The sequence below is a fragment of the Mus pahari genome, chromosome X (genome assembly GCF_900095145.1).
Source record: "Mus pahari chromosome X, PAHARI_EIJ_v1.1, whole genome shotgun sequence".
NCBI classification, from domain to species: Eukaryota; Metazoa; Chordata; class Mammalia; order Rodentia; family Muridae; genus Mus; species Mus pahari.
In genome coordinates, this window is record NC_034613.1 from 98,476,829 (window position 1) to 98,490,639 (window position 13,811).

The 13,811-nt window shown below is 32.2% G+C and overlaps 1 protein-coding gene across 3 annotated transcripts in view; it reads left to right on the top strand.

The window, feature by feature from the left end:
* Dach2 (dachshund family transcription factor 2) overlaps positions 1-13,158 on the top strand; it is a 476,923-nt gene extending 463,765 nt beyond the window's left edge. Inside the window, exon 13 of one of the 3 annotated variants that reach the window (XM_021187660.1) lies at positions 12,335-13,158. In XM_021187660.1, the coding sequence (XP_021043319.1) occupies positions 12,335-12,384 (50 nt within the window). In that variant the 3' untranslated portion in view covers positions 12,385-13,158. Of the gene's footprint in view, positions 1-8,063; positions 11,005-12,334 lie in introns of those variants that run through there. The other 2 variants (XM_021187661.1, XM_029534190.1) reach the window with 2 other exon arrangements.
* Positions 13,159-13,811: the final 653 nt, after the last annotated feature.

The window sequence follows — 13,811 nt, forward strand, 5'->3', positions numbered from 1 at the left end:
GATTTGTTTCCTTTTTAATGTGCTTTGAATGTTGTTTGACCAAAAAAAAAAAAAAGACAACACACATAGACACCCTTAATTAAAATAATTTCGCATTTCAGAAGTCTATGATTATGTCTCCACCTCAAGGTTTTCAAGTGGTCAACAGTGTACTCACTATGGTGATTATGTCCACAACCTCAGGAGCAGAATTTTTCAAAGGCACACATTGTGGTCCAATTCAAATTCCTCTAACTCAGCTGGGGACCTGTAAGACAGCACATCAACCATCTTATCAGCCAATCTCTGCTTCACATAAAATAAACATACCAGGTGTCATTAAGTGTACCTTCAGATCAATGATTTTTGCAAATGACCTTTAAGTGGCATTTGTGTGGTACATTTTTGCTGATAAAAGCAAATTAAATTAGCACAACTACAAGTGAGCTGATAAAAACTAAAACCGAACAGCAGTACCATTAGCTAACAAAGTAATATTTTCTCTTTACTGCATTCTGCCATTTAGTTATTATCCTATTGGAAATCTAATTATAATCCTTTTACTCCCCAGTCAAACTTCACAGTTTTTGCAAGCTTAGCACTGACAAGTGATTTCATTACATTTGATTGCCCATGCCCAGATTGACTTAACTTCACTTGGAGACCTAAAAGCCCTCGCAGTTTCTCAGATTCCCTGTTTGCACATTACTGCAACAGCTCCTTTAATTAATTAGCATGAACAGCAGTAACATGAACTGCTGAACAGAAAATAACATCGTTTTATGATCGCAGGGAGAGTTCTCCTTTTGCATGTTTATACCTTAGTTAACTTTTGTATGACTATATTTTGTTGTTAAGAATGTTGTAGAGTGGATAGTACAAATTTCTTAAATTTAAAAAAGTGACATCATTATCATCTTAATAATAAGAAGAAAAACAAAGATGGGATATGAAGTTCCTACATTTTAGGTAAAATTCAGCAGTGTATATGAACTATCTAGTCATAAAATAAAACAATAATAATGAATTCATAGACTACAAGGGCATTGTGACCAACTGTGCCTGTGTATGACACTCTTGGTTTGTATATAAGGAACAGAAGACAACAAAATAATGCTAAGAACTGGGGTTTTGTTTGTTTGTTACAAGTGGAAAATGTTTGTGAATAATTTTACATTTACTTACTTCTTAATATTTTTGGTTAATATACAGCTATTGAATACCGATTTTTTTTGATATCTTTCTTTAAAAGCAAAGCAATTTCCAATAATTTCCCTTCATTTGTGACCAACACTAACAGTAGAGATTAAATCAGCCTATTTACCAAAGTTTAAAAATGTGTAAATATAAGCTTACTAGATTATTTACTTTTTCTAAATAGATTTAGTTCAAAAACATGAAACCTAAAAGCTTCCTTGGAATGGAGAATGATCACTGTAAGATATAAAATTTATGATTTCTTCAAAATAGTATACCCTAAATATGTCAATGAAAAAATTAAAATCAAAATGTCATTTGACAAAAAGTGAAAGATACAATTTTAACCTTTACATATTAAAAATACTTTGTTCACACAAGAAAACCAAGACGAAGGAAGACCAATATGTGGATACTTCATTCCTCCTTAGAATAGGGAACAATATATCCATGAAAGGAGTTGCAGAGACAAAGTTTGGAGCTAAGATGAAAGGATGGACTATCCAGAGACTACCCCACCCAGGGTTCCATCCCATCATCAGCCACCAAACCCAGACATTATTGCATATGCCAGCAAAAATTCGCTGAAGGGACCCTGATATAGCTGTCTCCTATGAGGCTATGCCAGTGCCTGGCAAANACATAACTGGATGCTCACAGTCATCTATAGGATGGAACACAGGGCCCCCAATGGAGGAGCTAGAGAAAGAACCCAAGGTGCTGAAGGGGTCTGCAACCCTATAGATGGAACAACAATATGAACTAACCAGTACCCCCAGAGCTCGTGTCTCTAGNTGCATATGTAGCAGAAGATGGCCTAGTTGGCCATCATTGGGAAGAGAGGCCCCCTAGGTCTTGCAAACTTTATATGCCCCAGTACAGGGGAATGCCAGGGCCAAGAAGTGGGAGTGGGTGGGTAAGGGAGTAGGGTGCGGGGAGGGTATAGGGAACTTTCGGGATAGCGTTTGAAATGTAAATAAAGAAAATATCTAATAAAAAATGAAAAATACATTGTTCACAGTATATTTAATATATGCATATTATACAATACCTGATATAAATTCAATATGAACTGTATATAAATATGTATTTTTTCTAAATGTACATTTTATATATTTTTTTATCGTCCCCAAATCAACAGAAATAGTATTTATGTTTCTGAAATTTTAATGTATCTTCTCTTTGCTCTTCACATAGTAACTCAAAGCAAACATACTCCAAATGGCTAACAATCAATCTGATAATAGCTAGAACAATTACCCACAATATAGAACTGTGGTTGCACAGTTTAGTACAATGGTAAGAAAATTGCTAGTGTGACTACAAAATATGATAAGAAAAGATATATTTCACATGAATTCTCATTATGGATATATGATTTTTTTTTAAATCAGTAGAATTTCTCTGCTAAAGGTCTTTATTTTAAAGCCTGGGACAGTGTGTTCTCAAGCTGTCTTTAGAGATTCCACTGACTGCTTCTTGCCCTAACCCCTTCAATTGTTAATTCCCTTCATATGATGCTTCTACTGTGTTGGAAGGTATGCACAGTCTCTCTAATGCTCTTCTTGAACAATGAAAACATATCATTTTTTAAAGATGCTTAACACCTCAGGGAATAGAGATTATTGCAATGTGAGTTAGCTTATGGACTTCCTCTCAAATGTTTTCTTTGATACTAGAGTGCTTCATTACTTTCTCAAACAGTGTACCAATCCTATGAACAGACACCATGACCAAGGCAACTCTTATAAAAAGCCATTATTATAATGGGCAATAGCCAGGAGTATATGGCAGCAGGTAGGCAGGTGCTGGATAAGTAGCTGAGAGCTGCATCCTGATTGTCAAGCAGGGAGGGGGGTGGGGGGAGAGAGGGTGGGGAGGGGCGGAGGGAGGAAGAGAGAGACACAGAGACAGAGAGAGTTAGGGACTAGTTAGGGCTTTTTGAAACTTCAAATCCAGCCTTAGTGACACACTTACTCCAAAAAGGCCACACATAATCCTCATTCGTTTTCAAACCACTACGACTGCATATTATTACTGAAATAGCACTGCATCTGAGATCACAGATAGAGAATAGGTTACACTAGAAGCCCTATAAAGTAGGTCCCAGTGTCTTTCTATAAGTTGGCAAATATGGATGGGATTTTATTTTTCTCTCAATTTCATTAGATGTCTTGAGTATTTTTTGTTGTCATTATTATCCTCAGGAGGACTACCTCTTAATTTTTTCAACTCTCTGGATTTTTATCTTGGTCAGTCATGCCCTCTAGATTATATTCTGCCTCTGTGCTGTGAAATACCTATTACACTATGATCCAGATCATGTTTCTAGATCTTTCCGTAGGAAGATGTGAAACTGCTTGATTATTTATGGCTTAGTTGTCATAAGTAGCTTGCACCATATCATTTCTGTGTTAACAAAAATCATTTGTCCTGACCCCAAAACGTCAGTGCTTATCATGATACTTGCCACAGACAGGCCTCACTTTGGGGGATACTGTTAAATTTCTTGCACTGATCTGAGGCTCCCATACTTACAATTCCAGCTACATTTCACTTATGTAACAAATGAAATTATAGTGATAGAAAGATAATGGGAATTGAAAACTGAGACCCATTCTTCTTCCAGCATTTGTAGTCTACACAAGTAGTTTCGTCTTTCACTACCAGGGAGGGAGACTTGATTAGCATCTCTCTAGTGGCTACTATGCTAAGACTCATTTTTATAAATACAATATATTTTTTAAAGATTTATTTTTTAATAATTTTTTAATTGTAGGTATATGTCTATTTCTGTGTGGGTATGTATACATGAGTGTGGGTGACCACAAAGAATAGAACCGTTTAGATCTCCTGGAGCTTGAGTTACCTACAGTTGTGAACCATTAGAATTTGGTTCTGGGAACTGGTCTTCAATTCTTCGAAAAAACAGGAAGTGTTCTTAACCACTTAGTGTCTCTAGGTCCTATTTTTTAAAACTAGTATCCACTCTACCATACATACTAGAAAAGTAAGTAGTCTTTGTTAAAAAGTTTTTAATGTTCATTTTCATTCTTAAAACTCTAAACATAATGTTTTCATAGAGAGTTCTATTCATACTACCATTTTCTTACTGATTTAAAATATTAAAATTATTATATGTTTGCCACTTGAATATACAGTAGTTCTATGCCAACATTTTTATTATTTTTGAATAACTTTATACTTTAAATTTTGAATAGTGTAAAAAAGAAAGTCAATTCATAATATATGCACAGTGATGTGATACTTTGTGTCAATTTCTGAAAACAATTTGCCCTAACAATAATATCCTTATTTCTTTGTTTTAAAATGTTAATTAGCTCAAAATTTGAAAGTATGGAGCTAACCCAGGAGAACTTAGTTAGCTTGCTATAGACAATGGAAGCGAACACTAGCCCTGTGACTAATTTCCCTCTTTATATATCACTATTGATCAATGCTTGTAATGATTGGTTAGCTCAATAGAGGATTTACTAGAACTCCAATATTAAACTATTCAAAAAAGCATATAGTTGGCTTTCTTTAGTTTGTATTTTACATTATCTAAAACTAACAACAATTTAATAAGCACATGCAAGTTATATTTTTAATTCTAGTAAACTAGCTGCAGACGGAGACAAATGTGATACCTTTTTCTACATAAGGCTCTTAAGTGTGGCAAAAGTAGTAATAGAATTGTTTGATTACTGTTTGTTTTTCTTGTTTATAATAGTCACATAATAATTTAAGGAAACTGACATTAAAGAAAAATAGTTTATAATTTGGTACACATTGTCCTTGTCCACCAACTTATATTTTACAGTTTAAATATTTGAAAATCGACATTGGCATCCAACCTTACATAATGCTGTTATATTTGTTAGCAATGTAAATGATTACCAAGGCAATATTTTCTCCAGTTTCTCACCTTCATAAAAAGCATAAATTTACAGGAAAACATTTCTTCTTTATATCTCTATTTTGAAAAGATATCTAAATGTTTTATTTTTTCTTAAATTATTATAATATTTAAATTAGATGCAGATCTTAGCATCTTTAAACAATTATTTCATGAGTGAAGGAAAACCTAAGTCAGAGCTAATAATCAACTCTTACCATCTCCTATTAACTGAAGTTTAATTTGCCATTAGGAATATTTTTACAAATCTTTTTTACAAATTAATCTTTTTCCATTACTTCAATTTTTCATTCTTTTCCATATTTTGAGTCAATTCATTTACAATTATTTTAATTTTTTCTTATCATTTTAGTAAATAAAAATAGTAGCAAAACTAACCATACTTTTAAATATATTAAAATGTTTCCATATGTCTTCTACATAAAGAGCAAATAAATTTAATTGTTATAAAATATTTTATAAATGAAACATATAAAATGTTTTATAATTTACATATTGGTAAAAAGTTAAACATATTTATACCTTTAGATTATTTAGGTTACCATCCTAGGAAAAATAAACATCAGATTTCAAACTTGCTGTCTACAGGAAAATTATAAAAGAATATGACATTCTACAAGTGACATGCATGTTTCAAGTGGCTTCTGACCTAGTTCAGTAGCTCCAACAAACCAGCTTTTACTTGTTCACCTTCCATTTCCCTGCTGGAGAGCAGAACTCAAAGGCTTTTAAAATTTTTGATATGATTCAAAAATTACTAGTCTTTCCTAAGCACGTAAATTTTATTGCCATTTTAAAAGAGATGTGTTGTGTAGGAAATAAAACAGAATTACTTAAAGAGCACTGATAGCCAGATTTTCTCAATTAATACCTTGCCAGCCCAATATTAATCATTAGAAGTCTCCCACTTCCCTCCATCTTACTTTCTCATCAACATGTCTGATCCAAACTCTGACACGCATGACAAGGTAAAGTTGTCATTATTGCTATATTCTATTAAATATACATGAAGTAAGCATTTGGGTTTACATAGGTAGTTTTCAGTAGAGTTGAAATGTTTGCCATATAGTTATCATTTAAAGCATTCTGTCAACCCTTTACTTTTTATTATGTAGTTATAGTACCCATAGTCCTGTACATTGCCTTTGGCAAGGACAGAAAGCTTTTCATAGCCTTGTTTGTAAAATAAATCATGCAAAGACTATAGTTTTTAAATTGGGGAAAGTGTGTAGTTTTTCATTAATTCACAAAATGAGGACAACTAAAAATATAGATATAAATAACCAAAAGTAAACTGAGCAGGTAGTATTTATGTGTTCAGGAATATATGTATATACAAATGCATAGATATATGTTACAACAATAATGAAAAAGAAACCATGAATTTGAAGAAGCTTAAGGAGGGGTAGCCATGGGGAGAGTTTACAGGCAGGAAAAAGGAAGGGAGAAATGATGTAATTATATTATAATCTCAATAAATAAATTCATATTTTTAAAAGTGAGACAGAGATGCTTAAATTCTGTTCTCTTATCATTTCCAAAAAAGGAAAAAAGAAAAAAAAGAAAAGAAAAGAAAAGAAAAAGACAAACAAATAGGTGACCTGTAACTTGTGCTAGATTTGATCTGGACATAAATCTCATTTTTTGCAAATAAGAATGTGAAGTGGTTATCACTTTTTTTAAAAAAAATTAATTAGCATTCTAACAAGCACCATGCAATATCTGAAAAGATGATGTCATATGCTTTTTCTCCATAGACATAGAATAGATCAGATCCCATGTAGTCATAGTACCCATAACTACATTTTATTATTTGAATTGTCTTGCAGTAGTATGCTTTCCCTACTTTCAAATAAGTAGGGCCATATTTGTACAAAGGTATTACTTAATTACAACAAAAGCTACCTAGTTGTTTAGTGAGAATAACAAATATTGAATTTTTTTCTACATTTGAAATAAAGTTCATGCAATTCATTCTACATTTAATTTGAATTTAACAGCCCCAAGACAAAATTATGTTGATTGTACCCCCATATGAGTTCATCTTTCTTTTATGTAAGTTAGGGAACCATGACCCTTCTGTGTTAATTCTTATTTCAAATAATATAGTCCTTACTTGAAATTCATAAATATATGAGGAATACAGCAACTTAAAAACACACTGAACTTACTAGGTGAACTCATTGGTAAAAAAATGTTACAAAATAAGGTAGCCACTACAAAAGACAGATCTGGTAACCTAGATTTTCTGTGATGAAGCTCATTAGCGCTTAATGACTCATTTTTGTTTATATAAATGATCAAGTGATAAGTTATCACTTGATAGGAAACATTAGAACAATGGAGGAAAAAATCATAACAGCATTTTGATCAACACATAAATTAAACTTCTGAAGACATTATAGATATCTATTTTGGTAATGTTCTACACGAGCAGTTTTTAAAAAACCATCCTTCCAGGGAAGGAAATATCATCTAGAAGTAACACTGCAAACTTTACCAGAGATTTTTGCCACAATAGAAAACAGTATGGATCTTTACTGATATTTTCAATAGGAACAGAAAACAAAAACATCATAAATGCTTTGTTTATTCAGCTAGCCATGCATATCACTTCAAAGTGTAAAGCAGTAGAGCAGGCTCAAAGAACTCATCGGCATACTGTCATTGAGGACTATCATTTAGATCACTTTCATATTGTTAATATCATGCATGGAGAATCAAATTAAGTTTTAAAATTACTGCACATTGAAGTTTTTCTCATTTTGGTAAATTTTATTTTTTAAGAATGAAAGCTTCCACTAAAAATTAAAGCTGATCAAAATGTAATTTATACTATTAATTATCCAAATGCTATTTTTATGTCTATCTATCATAGGGAACACTATATAAATTGAGTTTTTAGTAAAATCTGGATTCTCTTTGTTGGAATGACATTTTGACAAGGTCTTATTGTTTTTCTGTGCAGCCTGAACACTGATGCCGGACTCCAAGTGATCATAGACACGGATAGGGTGCTGTAGCAGTTACCTGCTTAGTGTTGTGATTCTTTAGAATTCATGCTCAGATTCTTTTAAAATATGGAACGCTCAATTACTATTTGTTCATAATTGTTGACTAGAACCTTGAACACATAGGAAAAATGTATTAGAGAATGGTCTTTGCAAGATTTTATGGGGCAATTATGATGACTGAACGTGATATTTTATAGTTTCTTTACCCATTTCTTCCAACAAGCTCCTAGTGCTTCACAAATATCACATTTATCCACACAGCAGGTTTGTAGTGGGTAAGTAGGTGGCACAATTTTGAAGATGGATAAAATGATATTTCTAGATTGTATGTAAGAAAATAAGATATAGAAAAATCTACTTTGAGCTGAGCCTATTATGGAATAACTTTCTAATTCTCCAATATGTTACTTAGCAGTATCTTTATTAGCAGACAATTTATTGGTACAAAAGTTGTCGTGGCCTGTGAGCTCACTTTGTATAAGAAAGTGTGCCTGATTTGTTCTCTTAAAAAAAAAGATCATAGAGAGATTTAATACTTAAATCATGCCACACCAACATTTTTCTTTTAATTGGTAAGGTAGAGCAAGTTATCTACTCCCTTTCTACTAGCACATTCCTTATCTATAAAGAAGACAATGATAAAAACTGATCCCAGCCTACTAAATTTGCTTTCTTTACTTTTTCTTTCTTTTGATCACAAACTTTGCTTCTTCTTTATAATGATACCAACAGAAAAAAATGTATGAATAAAACCCACAGATACAAGAAAAAAAGAAAGATATTATAGCTCATTTTCATTGTGAACATTTATACTATTCATCTTCTGGTTTAAAACTAACCAGGTAACTCGCATTTCAAAAGATATATAAATGGTTCATTTGGCCTGAATTGTTCAGGAAATGTTTTAGAATATTTTTTGACAGATTACTTATTAAATACCTGGCCACAAAAAGGCGATATTAATTATAACCATTTTCACACCTCCTAAGAATCTACTACATCAGTATTTGAGTCATTTAATTACACTTCTCAAGCATTTGTATTGCACCAGCAAAATCTTATTCATTGTGTAGTATCTACCCTAGTATCAAATTCTGTTGTGACAAAAGTTCTACTCATGTTAAATACCAACTGATAGTTTATTCATTTTTCTAATAATTAATTCCTTGTGGCCATATATGTAATTTCTTTTGGAATGACCACTAAACTTAAATAATTTTAAAAATAATACATTAATTCATATCAATGTGATATATTACTTGTTTCATATCCTGAAAATTTTTTCTAAGTTATAAAGAATTTTGCTTTTGGTACTTTCTATGATGCACACATGATTTACTTGTACACAATCTATAATGTTTCATCTGATTCCATCAAAATAATGCAAACTTAGAAGTAATTGATGAACAATGAAATAAAATTGGCAATATCAAATATATGAATGAAATAACAATGATTTATGACAAACGGTACAACATACATAGTCTCCTTTTCATTATATATACAAAGAGCATGTACTGAATAATACAGAAAATTTAATAGAATTTTCAATTCAGGTCACTTAAACATACAGTAGTGTCTTTTTCACTATTTTAATTAAAAAGTAAGAATCCTGTTTTTCTGGTATTTTCCCACATGTTTGACCTTTTAAATGGCACCTGATGCTAGGTGTACCTTTTTTATGAACTTTAGATGTATAATACAGAAGGCCGGTATCATACTTACTGGATCTGAAACAGCAAATTTTGGCTCTTGATGGGGTTCAACCTTTCATCAGATGGTGTATTAATAGAGAAGACCATATGGGCTTCCTATGCCATCCCAAGTCAGGCATTTGCGTATTAAGGGAAGGATTGCACAAACCTATATTTTTACTTAAAATACTATCATATCTGTAGATACATAATTCCCCATTTTGCCCTTTGGATAAATATTGAAGCAGTATACTTACTGCCAGCTCTCCACAAGTATCAAAGTATGTCGCTCCTTATGAGTTGCAGAGCCTAACATTCCGCTGGAGAGGAGCTTTTCATTGCTTTTCCTATAATCATGTTTACATACAGAATGCATATGAGATCATATCTGTTTGATGTTCAAGTATAAACCCTCTTAAAACTATGAAGGAGTCAACTACTAATTAGCTGTTTCCTATTCCTAATGATGTGAGCATGGCAGGTTTGGATTTAAATTCAGCTACAGCTCTCTTCTGTTTATGGTTCCAGATGTTTTTGTTTTATCTAGGAGTTTACTTTGACAGCTACTACTAAATGATAAATCACTCATATTATAGCTGAAATGCATTTTGAAATTGAAACATGGCAAACTTTGAGATTGTTCCAAGGAACAGCATCGATTACTATTTCCTTCCTTATAATCAGTCTGTATTGGAATACTCAGAGCAGTAACAGAAGATGTCTCAATATTACAGAACATGCCATGCTGTTTAGTTACTACTATCCTTAAAAATTGGGGCAGTTTTAATAATGGCATCTCAACTTATTGTATTTTGAGCAAAACAATTGATTTACATCATAATGTTGTCTTCTTGGTGGCCTAGTATGTCTCTTGATTTGCAAGTTGTTGTGCAAACTATTCCTAATAAGCTTACTGTAAGTGGGCACATTTAATGAAAGTTGTGGCCAGAAATGTTTGTGTCTTGTAACAAAGATAAGAATTAAACAAAATAAAGTGAAAGATTTTTTTTCAAAAACTGCATTTTTCCAAAAGACAGTGATTGTGTTTTCCATTCATTGCTGTGTTTAAATGAGTTTTTAGGTGACATTGTTTGTTTTACTCTTGCTTTCAAATTTGTAATGTTCACATTTTTTCCTGCATGACTCAAGCTTTATTATTATTGTATAAATTTAAATCCTAGTAAAAATGAATGGCATTTGACATTGAAGAACTTTTTATTGATTTGGGGACTGTGTGTACAGAGGATGAGGTAGATGGTAGAACTGAGAACCTAGTTGGTCAATATCATCACAGAAACTTGAACTATGTAGAGACTAGGACCTCATTACAGAGCTCAGACTGCATGTCCAAAAAATTAATCTAAATGTTTTTCTGGGGTTAAAGATTACCAAACTATTAAAATCAAAAAGATTTTTATGTCCTGGTTTCTGAAACATTCAAGTTAGTTCCATGGCTTTCTTGTAAAAATGTCTATTTACCTGCTAATAAAGCCCTACTCCAGCTTTTCTGATTAACACATAATACAAGTTTTTCTTCTATTATCTTATATCTCCTTTATTTTTGGTTTTGAAATAATTGCCGTGAAATTCCATTAATTTTTAATATGCAATATTCTCCAAAAATGTATTGTAGAGATTTACTCCTTATAACTCAAAACCCTTTCCAATATATGTTAATATTTTAAACAATGAATATTAGTCAAGCATAATACATGCATCCTTATACATAAAGAGGGCACATTTGTTTTACAAAGATGTAATTTTAAGTGTTTATTGAACACAAGTAATAGATTTGTGCTGATTTATGAACACATTCTTTTGGGCTTCCTGTTCTGTAACCAAAGGATAATTTTTTTTTATTTAGCTATTGAAACAAGCAGGTCGTAAGCCATTATAATAGAAAAGAGCAATTTTAAGCCCAAAGAGGCAGAATATAATTTCTTTTTCATTTTCAATAATAAAATTTAAACTGTAAAGATCAGTTGGTATCTAATTAGCAGATGACATGTAGTTTATACTACAAATGTTTAAATGAATATTTGTTTTACCATTTAAAATTTAAATGATATTGAAAACTAGTCTCAATATGGTGTGCATGGTCTTAGGATTAACCTGGGCAATAAAAATTCTAAATGTACAAAGTTGACATTATTTTAGAGTCAAACCAGGCAATATCTTTCCTTCTGATTTTGGTAAAGCACAGGAACTTCAAGTATAATATTATATATAAAAGTAAAAAAAATATAGATCTTTATAGACATTATAAAATAGTTTATGAAGAGAGTCTTTATCAGTTTCCAGGTCTTCAATGCTGTGCAAAGAAGAGGAGTTGTAGCATGAAACTTACTTGAAGGAACTTTGAAATTTGACACATTAATCTACAGACACGTTAAATTAAAATTGACCTATATTAAACCATTCCTGTTACATTAAACCACTTTAGGTTCCTGAAGACTGACCTTTTAGTACTTTCATACCTATGTTTCAGCTATGATCCACAGAAGAACTAACATGTTTTCTTTTTTTTAAAGGAGGTAACTATTACTGTTTAGCAATGGCACAGCAGTTGTGTTCAGCCTGAAAGGTCCTCGCTGGCTTTACATTAAAGAAGATACTTGTGATTCCAGTATATCTCTGAAAATATCCATCATGGAGTTATTTCAGTTGTGTTTATCAGCAAAGCTCTGTGACTGAATCATATTTTCTGTGTTACATTAAGAAAAAAAGGAATATGTGTATATTTAAAAAGCAATGATGTGATAATCTTTGTCCTGGTATTAGATTCACCAACTTAAAAACATGAGCTAAACCCTGACGACTTATGTATATTGACCATATTTGATGCTTTTTTATGCTCATTTCTGCTTGGCTTTTTGTCCTTCAAAGAAAAAAAAATATAGTAGTATCTTAGATTGTAGAAACTTATATGTATGGTTTCTCTGTTCTACAATACGTTGAGTTAAAGTACACTTTGTTTAAAATGTAATTGCTAAATTTCAGTATGAATAAAAGCATTTTGAATTTGTCAGTTATTTCTCTGAGTTTTTATTTCCATATTGCCAAATGTAATCATTGAAGTACAAAGCAAAAACTTTACAAATAAAAATCTAGATACTACAATGATTCTTACATGACTTTCTTTAGTGTTATTCTGTTGAGAGAATATGAATTCAAATTGCATTCCATTTCACATGTTTAGAATGACGGATATTCTTTTTTTCAATTGTTTTAGTGACTTATACTAAATTAACTCTTACAGAGTGTATATGCTTACTGACTCTGTTTCCATGATGGAGGATTGTAGTCAGAAGTAAAAACTTTTTACTAATGAAGAGATAGAAAATCTTCTGTGTATTGGATGCTCACAGTCATCTATTGGATGGAACACAGGGTCCCCAGTGGAGGAGCTAGAGAAAGTACCCAAGGAGCTGAAGGGGGATGCAACCCTGTAGGTGGAACAACAATATGAGCTAACCAGTACCCCCTGAGCTCGTGTCTCTAGCTGCATATGTAACAGAAGATGGCCTAATTGGCCATCATTGGGAAGAGAGGACCCTTGGTCTTGTAAACTTCATATGCCCCAGTACAGGGGAACACCAGGGCCAAGAAGTGGGAGTGGATGGGTAGGGGAGCAGGGTGGGGAGGGTATAGGGGACTTTTGGGATAGCATTTGAAATGTAAATGAAGTAAATACCTAATAAAAATTGGGAAAAAAAGAAAATCTTCTGTGTATATCTATTTCCTAATTTTCCTGTGGAAAATTATTTGAATATATATGGAATATTTTGTTCCAAAATATAAAAATATAAAAACTTAAATCTACTTCAGTTCCAATAAATTTCTGTTGCCAGACTGGTATTGTCTCACTCAAGATCTTTGCAGTTATTCCTATATACTATCCATGTCTACCTGGTCATTATTTTGGGTTGGTATTGCATGCTTTTTGAAGCTTCCTTTATGTATTTTCAATGTTCCTGAGGATTATACATTTGTGGTTGAGGGCTTCAT